At 32.2% G+C, this 13644-nt stretch overlaps 1 protein-coding gene across 8 annotated transcripts in view; it reads right to left on the minus strand.

Annotated features, from left to right (window-relative positions):
- Positions 1–13644, minus strand: part of msn (serine/threonine-protein kinase msn) — a 239473-nt gene that overhangs the window by 80558 nt on the left and 145271 nt on the right. For 7 of the 8 annotated variants that reach the window (XM_074185519.1, XM_074185518.1, XM_074185516.1 and 4 more), the window contains one exon: positions 11042–11152. The exons of the other annotated variant lie outside the window; for it this stretch is intronic. In XM_074185519.1, coding sequence (XP_074041620.1) covers positions 11042–11152 — 111 coding nt within the window. The remainder of the gene's footprint in view (positions 1–11041; positions 11153–13644) is intronic. 8 annotated transcript variants of the gene reach the window in all.

The raw sequence follows: 13644 nt of genomic DNA on the forward strand, positions 1-13644 counted from the left end.
CGCAAAATGCTCGGTATTGGGCTACGGAAAATCCGCACTGGATCATAAATTGTAAAAGTCAATATTCCGAAAAAGTTAACGTTTGGTGTGGTATAGTACAAAATAGAATAATAGGTCCATTTTTTTTGATGGAAACATAAACGGACAAAATTTTTTGGAATTTCTAAATAACCAATTATCGGACGAAGTAGATGAAATGCCTCTTGCGGAACAAGTAAATTTATATTTTCAGCTCGACGGCTGTTCCGTGCACAATTCGAGGATTGTTAAAGAGTGGCTAAATAACCAGTTTCCAAATCATTGGATAGGACGAGGTAGTGACTTAATTGAATGGCCACCTAGATCGCCTGATCTAACAATATTAGACTTTTTTCTGTGGGGTATTCTGACACAAAAAGTATACAGAACAAGACCAACGAATCGAGCTGAACTCATGCAAAGGATACGACAAGCTTGTGCCGAAATTACAGTTCAACAAATAAGAAATAGTGTAAACAATATTCGGAAGAGATACGATAAATGTATTGAACTTAATGGAGGTTTGGTAGAAGCCACAAAAATTTGAATGTTTAGTTTTAAATCAATGTTTATTTTAGTATCAGTTTTTTCTTAATGGCAATTAATTGTTGAATAAATACTTTGAAACTTGTTTGTATACATTTTGTTTTCATCAGCTATAGAAGAAGGTAGAGTAAGTTCAGAATCTCATAAAATGTGATTTTCCAGGTGCGCTGTTACAAAAGTACTATTATTTATTATTGGGAAACTTCCAAAAAGCTTACAAGTATGACCATTAATACTTCAAGATTCTATCAAGATTTGGTAAAAGCGCAATTGGGAGATCCCATGACATGAGATTCTGAACTTGGTCTACTACTGCGTAACTTGAAAATGAACTTTTAATTTTCTGTTATTCAATTATTCAATTTTTATTTTAATTTTCACTTCTCGTAACCTACACTCAAATGAATGATTTTAAGGGAATATTATCCACAAATCCAGTGGCGTAGTCAGATTTTTATTACAAAACGCTTGCACCACAAATCTCTCACATTACCATATTTTCAGGAGTTATAACTGTAGAACGCATTGAGCTGTTGACTTCGGATTTTCACTGTACAAATTCACTGGTGTTCTACTTGGTGATGACAGTGTTGTCAGATCTCAAATGTGTCTATAATCTGAATAAAAATTACAAACAAATACTTTGTTTCCAAAATTGAAGTTGTTGTAACTTCGTTGTTAACAAATATTTTTTAATGAAAATTTGACAGTTTTGATTTATAACGACTACGAATCCAGTGGTGTAGTCAAATTTGAAAACAAAAATTGCCTAATAAACTTTTGCCGTTTTTGACAAACAAAAAAAACCATAGAGTTCCTTGGAAGTGAAACTAAAGTTGTGAAAGTTAGTGTCAAGATACAGTTTTTCATGCTTAATATTTCAATAAAAAAAAATTGAGATTGATTGAAAAATGCACATTCTACAGGGGTGGTTCCATTTTAAATGGGTCACACTGTATATATATATATATATATATATATATATATATATATATATATATATAGATATATATATATATATATATATATATATATATATATATATATATCCAAAGAATGCAAAAATTTACTTTATAAAGCTGAAATTGAACCAGTCGCATTTTCAGATCATTCAGTGTATCTTATTTTACCTCAAAATAAATAATAGGCCTAAAATTATAAATCATGGATGAAGAAACTATAAGCGATTTTAAACAAGAAATAATAAGATTAAAACAAAATTTCTGTTATAATAAAAATTTTATCAGATGGTTTCATGTATTCAAAAAGAAAGTAAAATCTTTTTAAAAAAATATTGAAACTGATGTACTGTTGAGTTTTATAACAGGGCATTAATTGAACAATGAAACACTTCTCAAAGGCGAACAGGTTGGGAATGAAATACGTGAAATGAAAAATATCATGATAGAATTGAAACAAAAAGCTTAGGACAAAAAATTCATGAACAAACATAAAGACCAACTCAATGATCATTACTCCTTATATGACCTGATGAAGGAAAGAAAAAATAGTCCTCAGTAATCTCAAAAATTTAAACTGAAAACCAAGGAATTTTAAAGACTTCTAAAGATATTTCACATTATGCATCTGAACACTACAGACAAAAATTTCAATCTGCCGAGGTTGGGGAACAGGCTGTACGATCTATGCTAGCTCATATTGTCAAGAAATTGTCGATTCTAGATAATACGCAATTAAACAAGGGAATCGATAAAGATGAAGTGTGGAAAATCTTGAATTCAGTGTCAAAAAAGAAAACACCGGGTATCGATGGAATACCCTATGAATTTTACATTTGTTTTTTCAATGAGATAGGAGATGAATTAACAAAATTTCTTAACTTGATCTTCATTAGTGCAGTTTTGCCCCCTAGAGAATTTTCTGAGGCTGTTATTACTCTGATTCCAAAGATGAAAAATCCATTGATGATCAATGATTGGAGGCCTATAGCTTTATTGAATACGGACTATAAATTACTGACAAAAATTATAGCGAAAAGAATAAAAACTGTGAATTTCACTAGTTCGGACTTCCATTGTCTACTATATAAAATGATTTGAAATCCCTGGAACAACTAAAAAAGAAGAATTGAAATTGAATAGCTGAAAATAACAATTATATTAACCAAAATAAACCTGAAGTGAAATAAAATACAAGTAAAAATAGAACAATTGAATAAATAAAAATAAAGAAATCAAAAAAAAGAAAATAAAAATAAAAAGTGGAGAGATTCCAAGTCACGTTAGTTCACGATGTTTCGATTGTTAGTATCTACAATCGTCTTCGGGTGATGACTGGACTGATTCCTCCGAGAGATGACTATTTATAGGTCGTTCGAGTACTTTCACTTATCCCCGCTTTCCATGTACGCAACATATAGAAATCCATGATCAAGCGAAAAATGGCCAACTCCCGCCAAAACGGTCATCTCCCACGGAACCAGTGCACGACTCTGCATCTTTTGTAGTCTGATTCATTACCTTGTAATACTGAGGCACTAAATGAACTGAACAGAATGGGAAGAATTTATAGCAAAATTAGAAAGTAAAAAACTCGAAAATAATATAATTTAAAAAAAAGTTAAATGGTTTTATTGAAAAAAAAAGATAATCATGATGTAGATAATGTACTAACAACTTGAAAAGAATTCGGAAGGTCCTAGGTAGCAGCCATCACACCACTCTCCTCAGCAATCTACGGTGTTGATCAGATAAAAAATAATAAAATCGTGGGGCGTAGTATTTACATATTTACTCAGGTTACGCTACGCCTAACGATTTTATTATTTTTATCTGATCAATTTGCTGAGGAGAGTGGTGTGAAAAACTGCTATTTAGGGCCTTTCGATGTATTTTTCAGTTTTTAGTACATTATCTACATCATTATCATCTTTTTTTTATAAAACTGTTAAATATTAAAAAAAATTGCCTATTTTATAATATGTTGGCTACTCTATGTATTTGTCATTAGTGTCAGTTGTCATATGTAGATGTTTTTATTGTCCTATACTAACAAAAGACATGTTTTTAAATTGAGTATAGAAATATTGTAATATAGGCTTTCACGGCTGGTGTCAATGTTTTGGTTGGTTTCCGAGTTATGCCGTGCTTTTCTTTTTGGTTATAATCTCCAAATGATTCAACAGCAACTACGGCAGACATCTTCAGTGGCGTGTTCTTGACGTAACAACTTGAACGGAAGCTTTCATTTCTGCCGTGTCATTTATAGTGCTGATTTTTTTGCGCACTTTCCGCGCGATTTGGGTGACTTGTCTTCGTTTTGGCGCTTTTTAATTATGTGTATCAGATATTTGGTAGATATATTCTCTCTCCCTTTCTGTTGAAATTATCTTGGTGTGTGTGTGTGTATTAATATGGCTTCTAAATACATTCTTATTGAATAATGATTCGACGTTGCTAGCCTCTCAGTATTTTCGAATAAGATCTTGTGTTCCCTGTCGGACAATGCATGTTCCGTGACTGCAGACTTCTCGGTCTGCCCCAATCGGCAAATCTGCTTGGGCTCGACTAGGCGGGTAGCAATACTTCTTTTCGTCTGACCGATATAGACTTTATCACAATTACATGGAATCCTGTAAACTTCCATTGGTTTGTTGTCTTTTGCTGATCTCAGATACTTCGATATTTTCTTCGTTGGTTTGAAGACGGTGTTAATTTTCACCTTCTTTAGAATTTTTCCGTTCCAGTACAACATGGAATTAAAAGAAAACCTCCAAATCTCATTCCATTAAGGAAGGTAATAAGGTATACAGGAAGAAAACACACACGTATCGATATCTACATAATGGATCCAACCATCACCCAAAACAGAAACGAATATGTGAAGAAAGGTACGTCGACGACGAAATAAAACATCTAACAACTGTGTTACAAGCAAACGGCTACGACAGAAAATACATAATCTACGCTACACGTCCAAGGGAGAAGAAGATAAACTTCAGTGAAGATCAACTCCAAGGCACTGTTTATCTGCCATACATAGAACGTGTCACCAACCGAATGGGGAAAATTCTAAAGAAGGAGAAAATTAACACAGTCTTCAAACCAACGAAGAAATGTCGGAGAATCTGAGAAAGGCAAAAGACAGCAGAGATCCACTCGAATCTGCGGGAGTTTACAGGATTCCATGTAACTGTGGTCTATATCGATTAGACGAAAAGAAGCATTGGTACCCGCCTAGCCGAGCACAAGCGGAGTTGCCGATTGGGACAGATCTAGAAGTCTGCAGTCACTGAACATGCATTGTCCAACTGGGAACACAAGATCCTGTTCGAAAATACGAGAAGCTAGCAACCTCGAATCATTTTTCAACAAGAATGTATTTAGAAGCCATAGAAATACGCAAAACCCAAGAGAACTTCAACAAAAAGGAAGATAAAACATATCCACCAAAGATCTAGCACACAGCATTGAAAAGCGCCAAAATGAAGCCAAGTCACCCAAATCGCGGGGAAAGTACACGAGAACCCGCCATTACAAAAAGTGCGTGAAAAATCAGCACTATAAATGACACGGCAGAAATGAGATTCAGTCTGAGTTGATACGTCTAGAAGAGTACTTCACCATGCCACTGAAGATTATAACCAAAGAAGACAACGGCAAAACCTGGAAACCAACCATAAATATCGAAACTTTCTTAAGAGTCCTAAAGAACATATTTGACTTCCTAATTGTTTCACTCTTGTTAGGTAAAGCAAAAATATTCAGGATAGAAAATGAAAAACATCAAATAAGTGACTTGAAACTAACTGAAATTCGCAGGGAGGTTAGAACATTTATAGAACCTATTCATTATGAAACAATCATTTGAAAAATGTACGAGTCGAAATAATATGTGTCATTGACGACTTGTTTATTTTGTGGTATTTTGTGGTTATTATTAATTTCATTAAAGTGATCATGAATTAGAAGTTAAACACTAATGAGAACTATCTGATCTGTTGAAGACGACACATATTTATTTGTTATACAAGAGACGAGCAGTGGAAGATATCATACATAAATAAACCTCTCGCAAAACATGTTTTGCGAAGAATATACATTTTTGTAATGCTTAAATTTTCAAATCATCTTGAGAGACTAAAATATGTAAGGTAGTTGATAAGATTTGGACTCTATTTTTTAATGGTCATTCAATGGTTAAATGTTTTCATTGATAAATTGATGGATGTAGCCGTTACTACGTGGTAGGAGATCATAATGAAAAAAGAAATGAAAATTTCTATGTTTTTTACCACTTTCAATTGTAACTAACGTTACTGCATACAATAAACTCTTTATTGTATTAGTTTGAAAATGTCCATATAGGACGAAACTGCAGTAACGTTAGTTACAATTAAAAGTGGTAAAAAACATATAAATTTTCATTTCTCTTTTCGTTTTCATTGATGTTTTATCATATCTCCAAAGTAATGAATTAATAAAGGAAAAAGATTCTCCAAGATCTTTTAAAATAACAATTCACTTAGCTCTTAGCTTGTGTACCTTTATTAGGTAGTCAACCATGACTACTAGTCAATATGACAGTGAGCATTAGTACTAACGAAAACTTAATGTTCAAATTGAGGTTATGAATTGAAATTATCAATGAATAGATTAATTTATAACTTCAAAAAGACACATTTTCAGTTGATTTTTGTAGGAGTTCAAAACCCCCTGTTTGTATTACAATCAATATTTATTATTTGGAGACAAAACCCAAGAATCAAAACAATTATGTTTTCCTATGTACAATAACAATGAATAATATAAGACTGAATATAAGTTTAAAAAAAATGTGATAATTTAACTAGGGAATAATGATTCTACAAGTTTGAAATCCTGTTTCTGACTGATACAACAACTTTGAACCTCAACATCAATACATAATGAAGTCTCAAACACTACATAGGCAACTCTGAGTTTTCATACTTACATTTAAGTAACACACGTTGTTATGGACGTCACTCGTTAGGCAAAAACCAAAGAGAAAGACATAAACATTAGTGATGTTGTTCAGATGATAACAAAAAAAAGTGAAAAAAGCCCATGACTAGAAAATAATCCAAGAGCATCTTTAGAAAATAATCCAAGAGCAACTTTTGAATATAAATAATATAACCAAACTTATCAATGGATGGGCCTGGATTTGAATTTTTTTTTGTTATAGCAAGGGAGCCCACGATGCAAAATGGGGATTTACTCGAGCGTCATTGAGACATATTAGGTTGCAAAGCTTAGATGATGAGAAGAAAAAAATGTTATATAATATATACCTACCTTTTCATCGGTGGAGGAAGTGGCTATAGATTTTTAAATATGTAAAAAATACTGTTGCATGAACATACTCGGGCGGTCAGATATTGATAACATCAATGTCCTACGTATTTTTAATAATGTTGGTATGTTAATCTGGTCGTTTGCATGATGTGGGTGGTTGTACGTAAGGGTTAAAAGTGAAAAGAAAAAAAATCAATCGAGCGCGTCAGATTTTCTAAGGGGGTGTTGAGTGCAACAAAAAAGGTCTCATTCAATACTCGCGGCCATTATTATAATGTGCTAAAAAATTCGCCATTTTGAAATACTCAAGCGCGTCAGATTAAGATATATATGGTTCAATCTGACGATTATCTTGAAGGATTCGCTTAATCTGACAAAAACAATATTTTTTTTTTAATTCATTGAACTTAACCAATCGAAAAGCCCAGGAAATAGCATGTTTTTTAAGTAGAATACTTGTATTTATAAAAAAATAATTAAAAAAATACCCAAAAAAATTTAATTTTTAAGAAAAGAGAAATTAAACTTTCTATGTTTTTACCACTTTTATTTGTAACTAACGTTACTGCAGTTTCGTCCTATAAGGACATGTTCAAACTTATATATTGTATAAGTTTGAAAATGTCCTTATATAAAAGAGAAAGAGAAATTAAACTTTCTATGTTTTTACCACTTTTATTTGTAACTAACGTTACTGCAGTTTCGTCCTATAAGGACATGTTCAAACTTATATATTGTATAAGTTTGAAAATGTCCTTATATATTGTATAAGTTTGAAAATGTTCTTATAGGACGAAACTGCAGTAACGTTAGTTACAAATAAAAGTGGTAAAAAACATAGAAAGTTTAATTTCTCTTTTCTTCATTATGATTTCCTACCACGTAGTAACGGCTACATCCATCAATTAATTGATTAAGTAATCATCATCTTCATCAAGAACGAGTCTCTGTGTACAGCTGTGATGGCAACAGAATTCGGCTTGCGGAAATCGTCAGATTATATATTTTTCGTTATTCTTGAATTATTTCCTTCTAAATAAAAAAAATTTAGCTACGTTCGAGAATGTCGTAATGACGTAATTTTTTTTACAACTTTGCTGCCCTCCTCTTTCTTTACTTCACTCTCAAATTGTCAGATTACTGGAATATACACTTTTTAGCAGGTAATTAACTCACCCTACCTTAATCTGACGCGCTCGAGAATTTCTGATGATCAACTTTTTCTTACTAATCTGATCTTTTATCCCCCACAGGCAGCCTTACATATGGGGCTCATATTTGGTGGAGGTACTTAACCGGGTACAAGGTATACCCCTGTAAATTAATCTGCGGCGCTTTAGTAAATCCCGAAATCCCCGCTTGGGCTCCCCTATTATTAAGTGTTGTTAACCGTTGAAACTATCATGGATCATCAATTCTACTGTTCAATATTTTTTAGGCATAAAGAAAATAATGTTGGTGTGAAATATTTCAAGCAATACAGTTACCTATAATGTCGAATTTCTTTTAAATAACAAATTTCCACTTGAATATTATTATATAACATAATTTTTCGATATAAGCTATCATTCAAGTAAGAGCTCTTTCTGATATAATACAAACTTCAACTGATTTGCCTTAATTTTTCACTTGTAGAAGAAAAAATATGTTATATAATATGTATTTCAATCCATTTTTTTATTCATGACACGTGTGTAATGATTCATTGTCCAAGTATGCATATAACGAATAATATGGATACTCCTATCTAATCAATACTGGCCACTGAAATATTTAGATTCGATTTTTTTTTCATTTACTCATTAGTGATTCTTTCGAAAATGGATCCAAAGTAATATAAACTATAAATGAAAGGCTCATAAATCTGCTCAGTGGCAGATGACTTAAAAATTCAAATATGAAACATTATCAGTGTGTCACATTGAGCTTCCATTAGAAGTCGGAGATAAGTTTATCGAAAAGTTTCATATAAAATCGCAGCATATAAAATTTTGTTTAATATGTCATGTAATATTGCTTTCCACAACAAATTCACCCAGCATAAACGGATGAGAGGTTACGTCAGAAATAATGTGAAAATGCTGATCTATGGATTCATTCCATTTATAATAAGAATTCAGTTGAAAAGTATTATATTAGGGTTGAGTGGAACAACACAGTAACAATTGTGTTACTTAAAGTTGAACTTCGCCAACTGTGTCCATTTACTTTGTTGAATAATGATGGAAATAACAAAAACGATTATTATCATTACAATATTTTTTTGAAAGTCACTTTCTTGGAATCCTAATGTGAAAAGCAATATGTAAAATTTTATTTATGAAAAATTTACTTTGATATGCCAAGCTCCTACTCTCTGGCCTACATGTTATGAATTATTTTCAAAAGAGAAACGACGCATTGGAGTCCAAAATTACTTCAAACTTCTAGTGGCATATACTGTATCTATATCTAATGACATGGGACTAGTCCCATATATATATATATATATATATATATATATATATATATATATATATATATATATATATATTGATGGATGTAGCAGTTACTACGTGGTAGGAAATCATAATGAAAAAAGAAATGAATTTTTCTGTTTTTTACCACTTTTATTATTTAGTTTCGTCCTATACGGACATTTTCAAACTTATATAATAAACTAACAATGATTCATTACATTAGCCTTTATATACCACCCCTCTAGGTACTAATAGAGGTAGGTACTTGGTTTGATTGAGTACCTGAATTTACAGTTCACAATACGGATCTGCCAATTTAAAAACCGGAGAGTAAACTAAATCGATTTGATCAATTAACAGGTTTGTGAATTTCCAAGTATTCTGAATAATTGAGTTTCAAACCCTTCCTTGCATAGTGCAAAATTTCCGTATCGCTTAGATTCGGAAACTTGTGGTTGCATGCCAAGGAATGGTTTGAAAACGTCGAATCATTTTTTCCTAGTCTGAAGGACCTTTCATGTTCAGCATACCGTTTTTGGAAATTTCGGCCACATTGTTCCACTATTACACTCCGGACACTTAAGCTTATGAACTCCAGATTTCTCCAACTTGTTCACCTTATCTTTGGCATTGAAAAGGAAATAAGATAACCTGGCATGTGGTCTGAATGCCACTTCCACATTGTTTTTTCTGAAGAAACCCGCAATTATCTCTTGTTCTTTTTCCAGAATATGTTAGCGTTACCCATTTCTTGATTTCTGGTTGTTTGACCTGAGGGTATATTAATCTGTAAGTGAATTTCCGGCTTTTTTCCTGACTAACTTCTGGAAGTATCTGCGTTGAAACCATTATTATGACCTATTTGTGTAATTATATAAATTTCCATAGCTTGATTGTTAGCAGACAAGGCAGTGAGAATGCTCTGTGCAACATCCCATCCCATCCCAAGCGATTCATAAATTAACAGCCTACAATGGGTAACGCTAACATATTTTGGAAAAAGAACAGAGATAATTGCGGGTTTCTTCAGAAAAAACAATGTGGAAGTGGCATTCAGACCACATGTCAGGTTATCTCATTTCCTTTTCAATGCCAAAGATAAGATGAACAAGTTGGAGAAATCTGGAGTTTATAAGCTTAAGTGTCCGGAGTGTAATAGTGGAACAATGTGGCCGAAATTTCCAAAAACGATATGCTGAACATGAAAGGTCCTTCAGACTAGGAAAAACTGGTTCGAAGTTTTCAAACCATTCCTTGGCATGCAACCACAAGTTTCCGAATATAAGCGATACGGAAATTTCGCACTATGCAAGGAAGGGTTTGAAACTCAATTATTTAGAATCCTTGGAAATTCACAAGCATAAATATTGCGGGTGCAACCTGTTAAATGATCAAATAGATATAGTTTACTCTCCGGTTTTTAAATTGGCAGATCCGCATTGTGAACTGTAAATTCAGGTACTCAATCAAGCCAAGTACCTCTATTAGTACCTACAGCGGTGGTATATTTGAAAATGTCCGTATAGGACAAAACTGCAGTAACGTTAGTTACAAAAAGTTTCATTTCTCTTTTCATATGTATATATATATATATATATATATATATATATATATATATATATATATATAAATATATATATATTATATTAATAAACATATTGTAACAAAACAAGGAAGGAAAGCAGTCATAAACTTTAATTTTCGCCTATGGAAGTTTGAATACTACAAAAACTTACATACCTCTTCACTAGTGGATTTATCGCGAGTAGATGGTGTACCAGGACTACCACTGGCCTGACTTAGGAGGTCCGGTAATACACTTTGTCGAGGATGATCACCACTTCTTCCATTCTATAAACATAATTACAATAATAAGTTGTTCACTAAACTAAAACAAATTTTTCATTTACACTAAACCTGTGTATGTTGACGCCACAAATGAATAAATGTGATTAATTTGTATTAAAACACTGCTAAGCATTTTAAGGCATCTTCAAAAGTTATTACAATATTTGAAAGATGTAACAAATGTTGGAATAAGAAATAAAAAATATATAATGCATATCGTGAATGTCACTGACATTTCACTATGTAATTCTGAACTTTCTCTACATATCTTTTTCTAAAAAAATATTTTTGAATGTCTTAGATGAGTTTCAATTATGCAAATTCTGAAGCCAAAAAAACGTATCTGAAACTTTATATTCCATTAGAATTATTCATAAATATTTGTCAAGTCATACTACACAAAAACTTATAGTTTGTTGATATTTCAAAGGAAAAGTTCTAATTTTTATAAAAAATTCAGACTCAACTTACTTTTTTAGATCATGATATAAAATCGGAAAATCACATCAGGAAAGAATTAATTTCATGCATTGATTTGAAAATACTAAGGGTGTCCAAGAAGCAATGATGGAAATGTATTTGATCACAACATATTTTACATTCTACATAATTCAGTTTATATTGTAGTTCCGTCATAAGCATCGTTTCAGATACACCAGAGTTCCACTTGAATTTTCATGTTGGAACTTTGATTTAAATTTACATGAATTGATAAGAATGTCCACAATATGCCCTGTTAATGGTATGCAGTATTACATCCCTTCACAAGGGGACAGACACCAAATGCATCATAATGTACCAAGATAGAAATCGTAATACACAGAAATTTACTCCATCATAACGTCAAAAGATAGAAATCGCAATTGATCATATAGTACAAGATAGAAACGTACAGCGGCATAATATACAGTTTCGTAAGGTAATCCATCATAATATACTTCATCATAACGTACTCCATCATAACGCTAATGCATCATAATATCAAACGATCACATTCGTAATCGGTAGAAACCGCATCATAACGTACTTCATCACAATATAAAACATCATAACGTAAAGTATCATAACGTATTTTGAAAAAAAAAACTAATCAATACAGTTTATTGTATGATTTTCACTATAAAAGGGTTTTACAAAAACCGCGACACGTGTTTCGCTATACAAGCATAGTTTATGCTTGAGGAAGCTATTGAATAGTAATATGCTTCTGTATGTATCATATGCTTCTGTTCCACAACATATCTATCAGAAATTTAATTAATCCGTTTACAATACACATCTATTAAATAATACAATGCTGTATTTTTATTTAGATTCCATCTATTGCTGAATGAAAATAGGAAGCATAGTTTATGCTTAAGGAAGCTATTGTATAGGTAGTATGATATGCTTCTGTTTGTATCATATGCTTCTGTTCCACAACATATCTATCAGAAATTTAATTAATCTGTTTACAATAGACATCTATTAAATAATACAATGCTCTACTTTTTTTAGATTCTATCTATTGCTGAATGAAAATAGGAAGCATGTTTTATTAAAAAGTTCAACACAGAAAAGTGAATGTCAATCATCACAAAGCCGTCAAGTGGGATTTTCTAATTGCAGCAGAGCCAAAAGCTAACCAATTCGAGAAGATACTGACTCAAATTCCAGGTAATAGTGCAAATCTATTGAGACTATAGATATATTATGAAGTTTGAATTGAGCAGATTAATAATCCTCTTAGGATAAGGAATTGATTCATCCGTTTTTTATGTTGCAAGTTTCTTTTATCATTACATATGGAGCAACTAACTCAACGTAGAAAGCTTTCAGTGCTCCATTTGATAATTATTCTCACATTCACTACCAGTACCTGTGCAAAGCGATGTTCAAGGGAGAGCTTATCAGCCTAGCTTCACATCGACCTACAAGAGATCATCTGTAAATAGGGCCGTCACCATGGGGAGGGGGGGCTCCCCTCCTGCTTTTTTGACTTGGGAAAAAGTTGGGCCGTGAAGATTGAAAAAAATAATAGTAAAAAATGAATAAAAATTTAAAAAATAAAAATGAGAGAAAAGAAAGGAAAAGGTAATTAGAAAAGGAAATGAACCAGGTGAAGGTCGTGATTTCCTAACATGCATAACTTGGAGATCCCATACTTTGAAATTCTGAGTTGTTTGAATACTTCAAAAAAAGGTTTGTTTCTCCCAAGTAAGAGAACTGTCCTGAACAGTCCACAAATTTTCAAGTGACAATTTTACGAAATTCTCAACTTTTCGCTGTTATTTCGACTTGGAAAAGTTGGGAAATTTCGGGCCGTGAAGATAGAAAAAATAATAGTAGAAAACAATAAGTTCAATATAATTCAATTGTTGTTTCCTTTCATTTGTATTGAATATTCCCTATACATGGTGGAAGACCAAGGACCTTGATCCAAAGAAGAATAATTCCAATTATTATTTTTATAATTACCAAAATTTATTTTTGTTTGTGCATACCCTAACGGGCAT

The sequence above is a fragment of the Leptinotarsa decemlineata genome, unplaced genomic scaffold (genome assembly GCF_025532065.1).
Source record: "Leptinotarsa decemlineata unplaced genomic scaffold, Ldec_3_MD MMD2_tig00026375_RagTag_RagTag, whole genome shotgun sequence".
Lineage (NCBI taxonomy): Eukaryota > Metazoa > Arthropoda > Insecta > Coleoptera > Chrysomelidae > Leptinotarsa > Leptinotarsa decemlineata.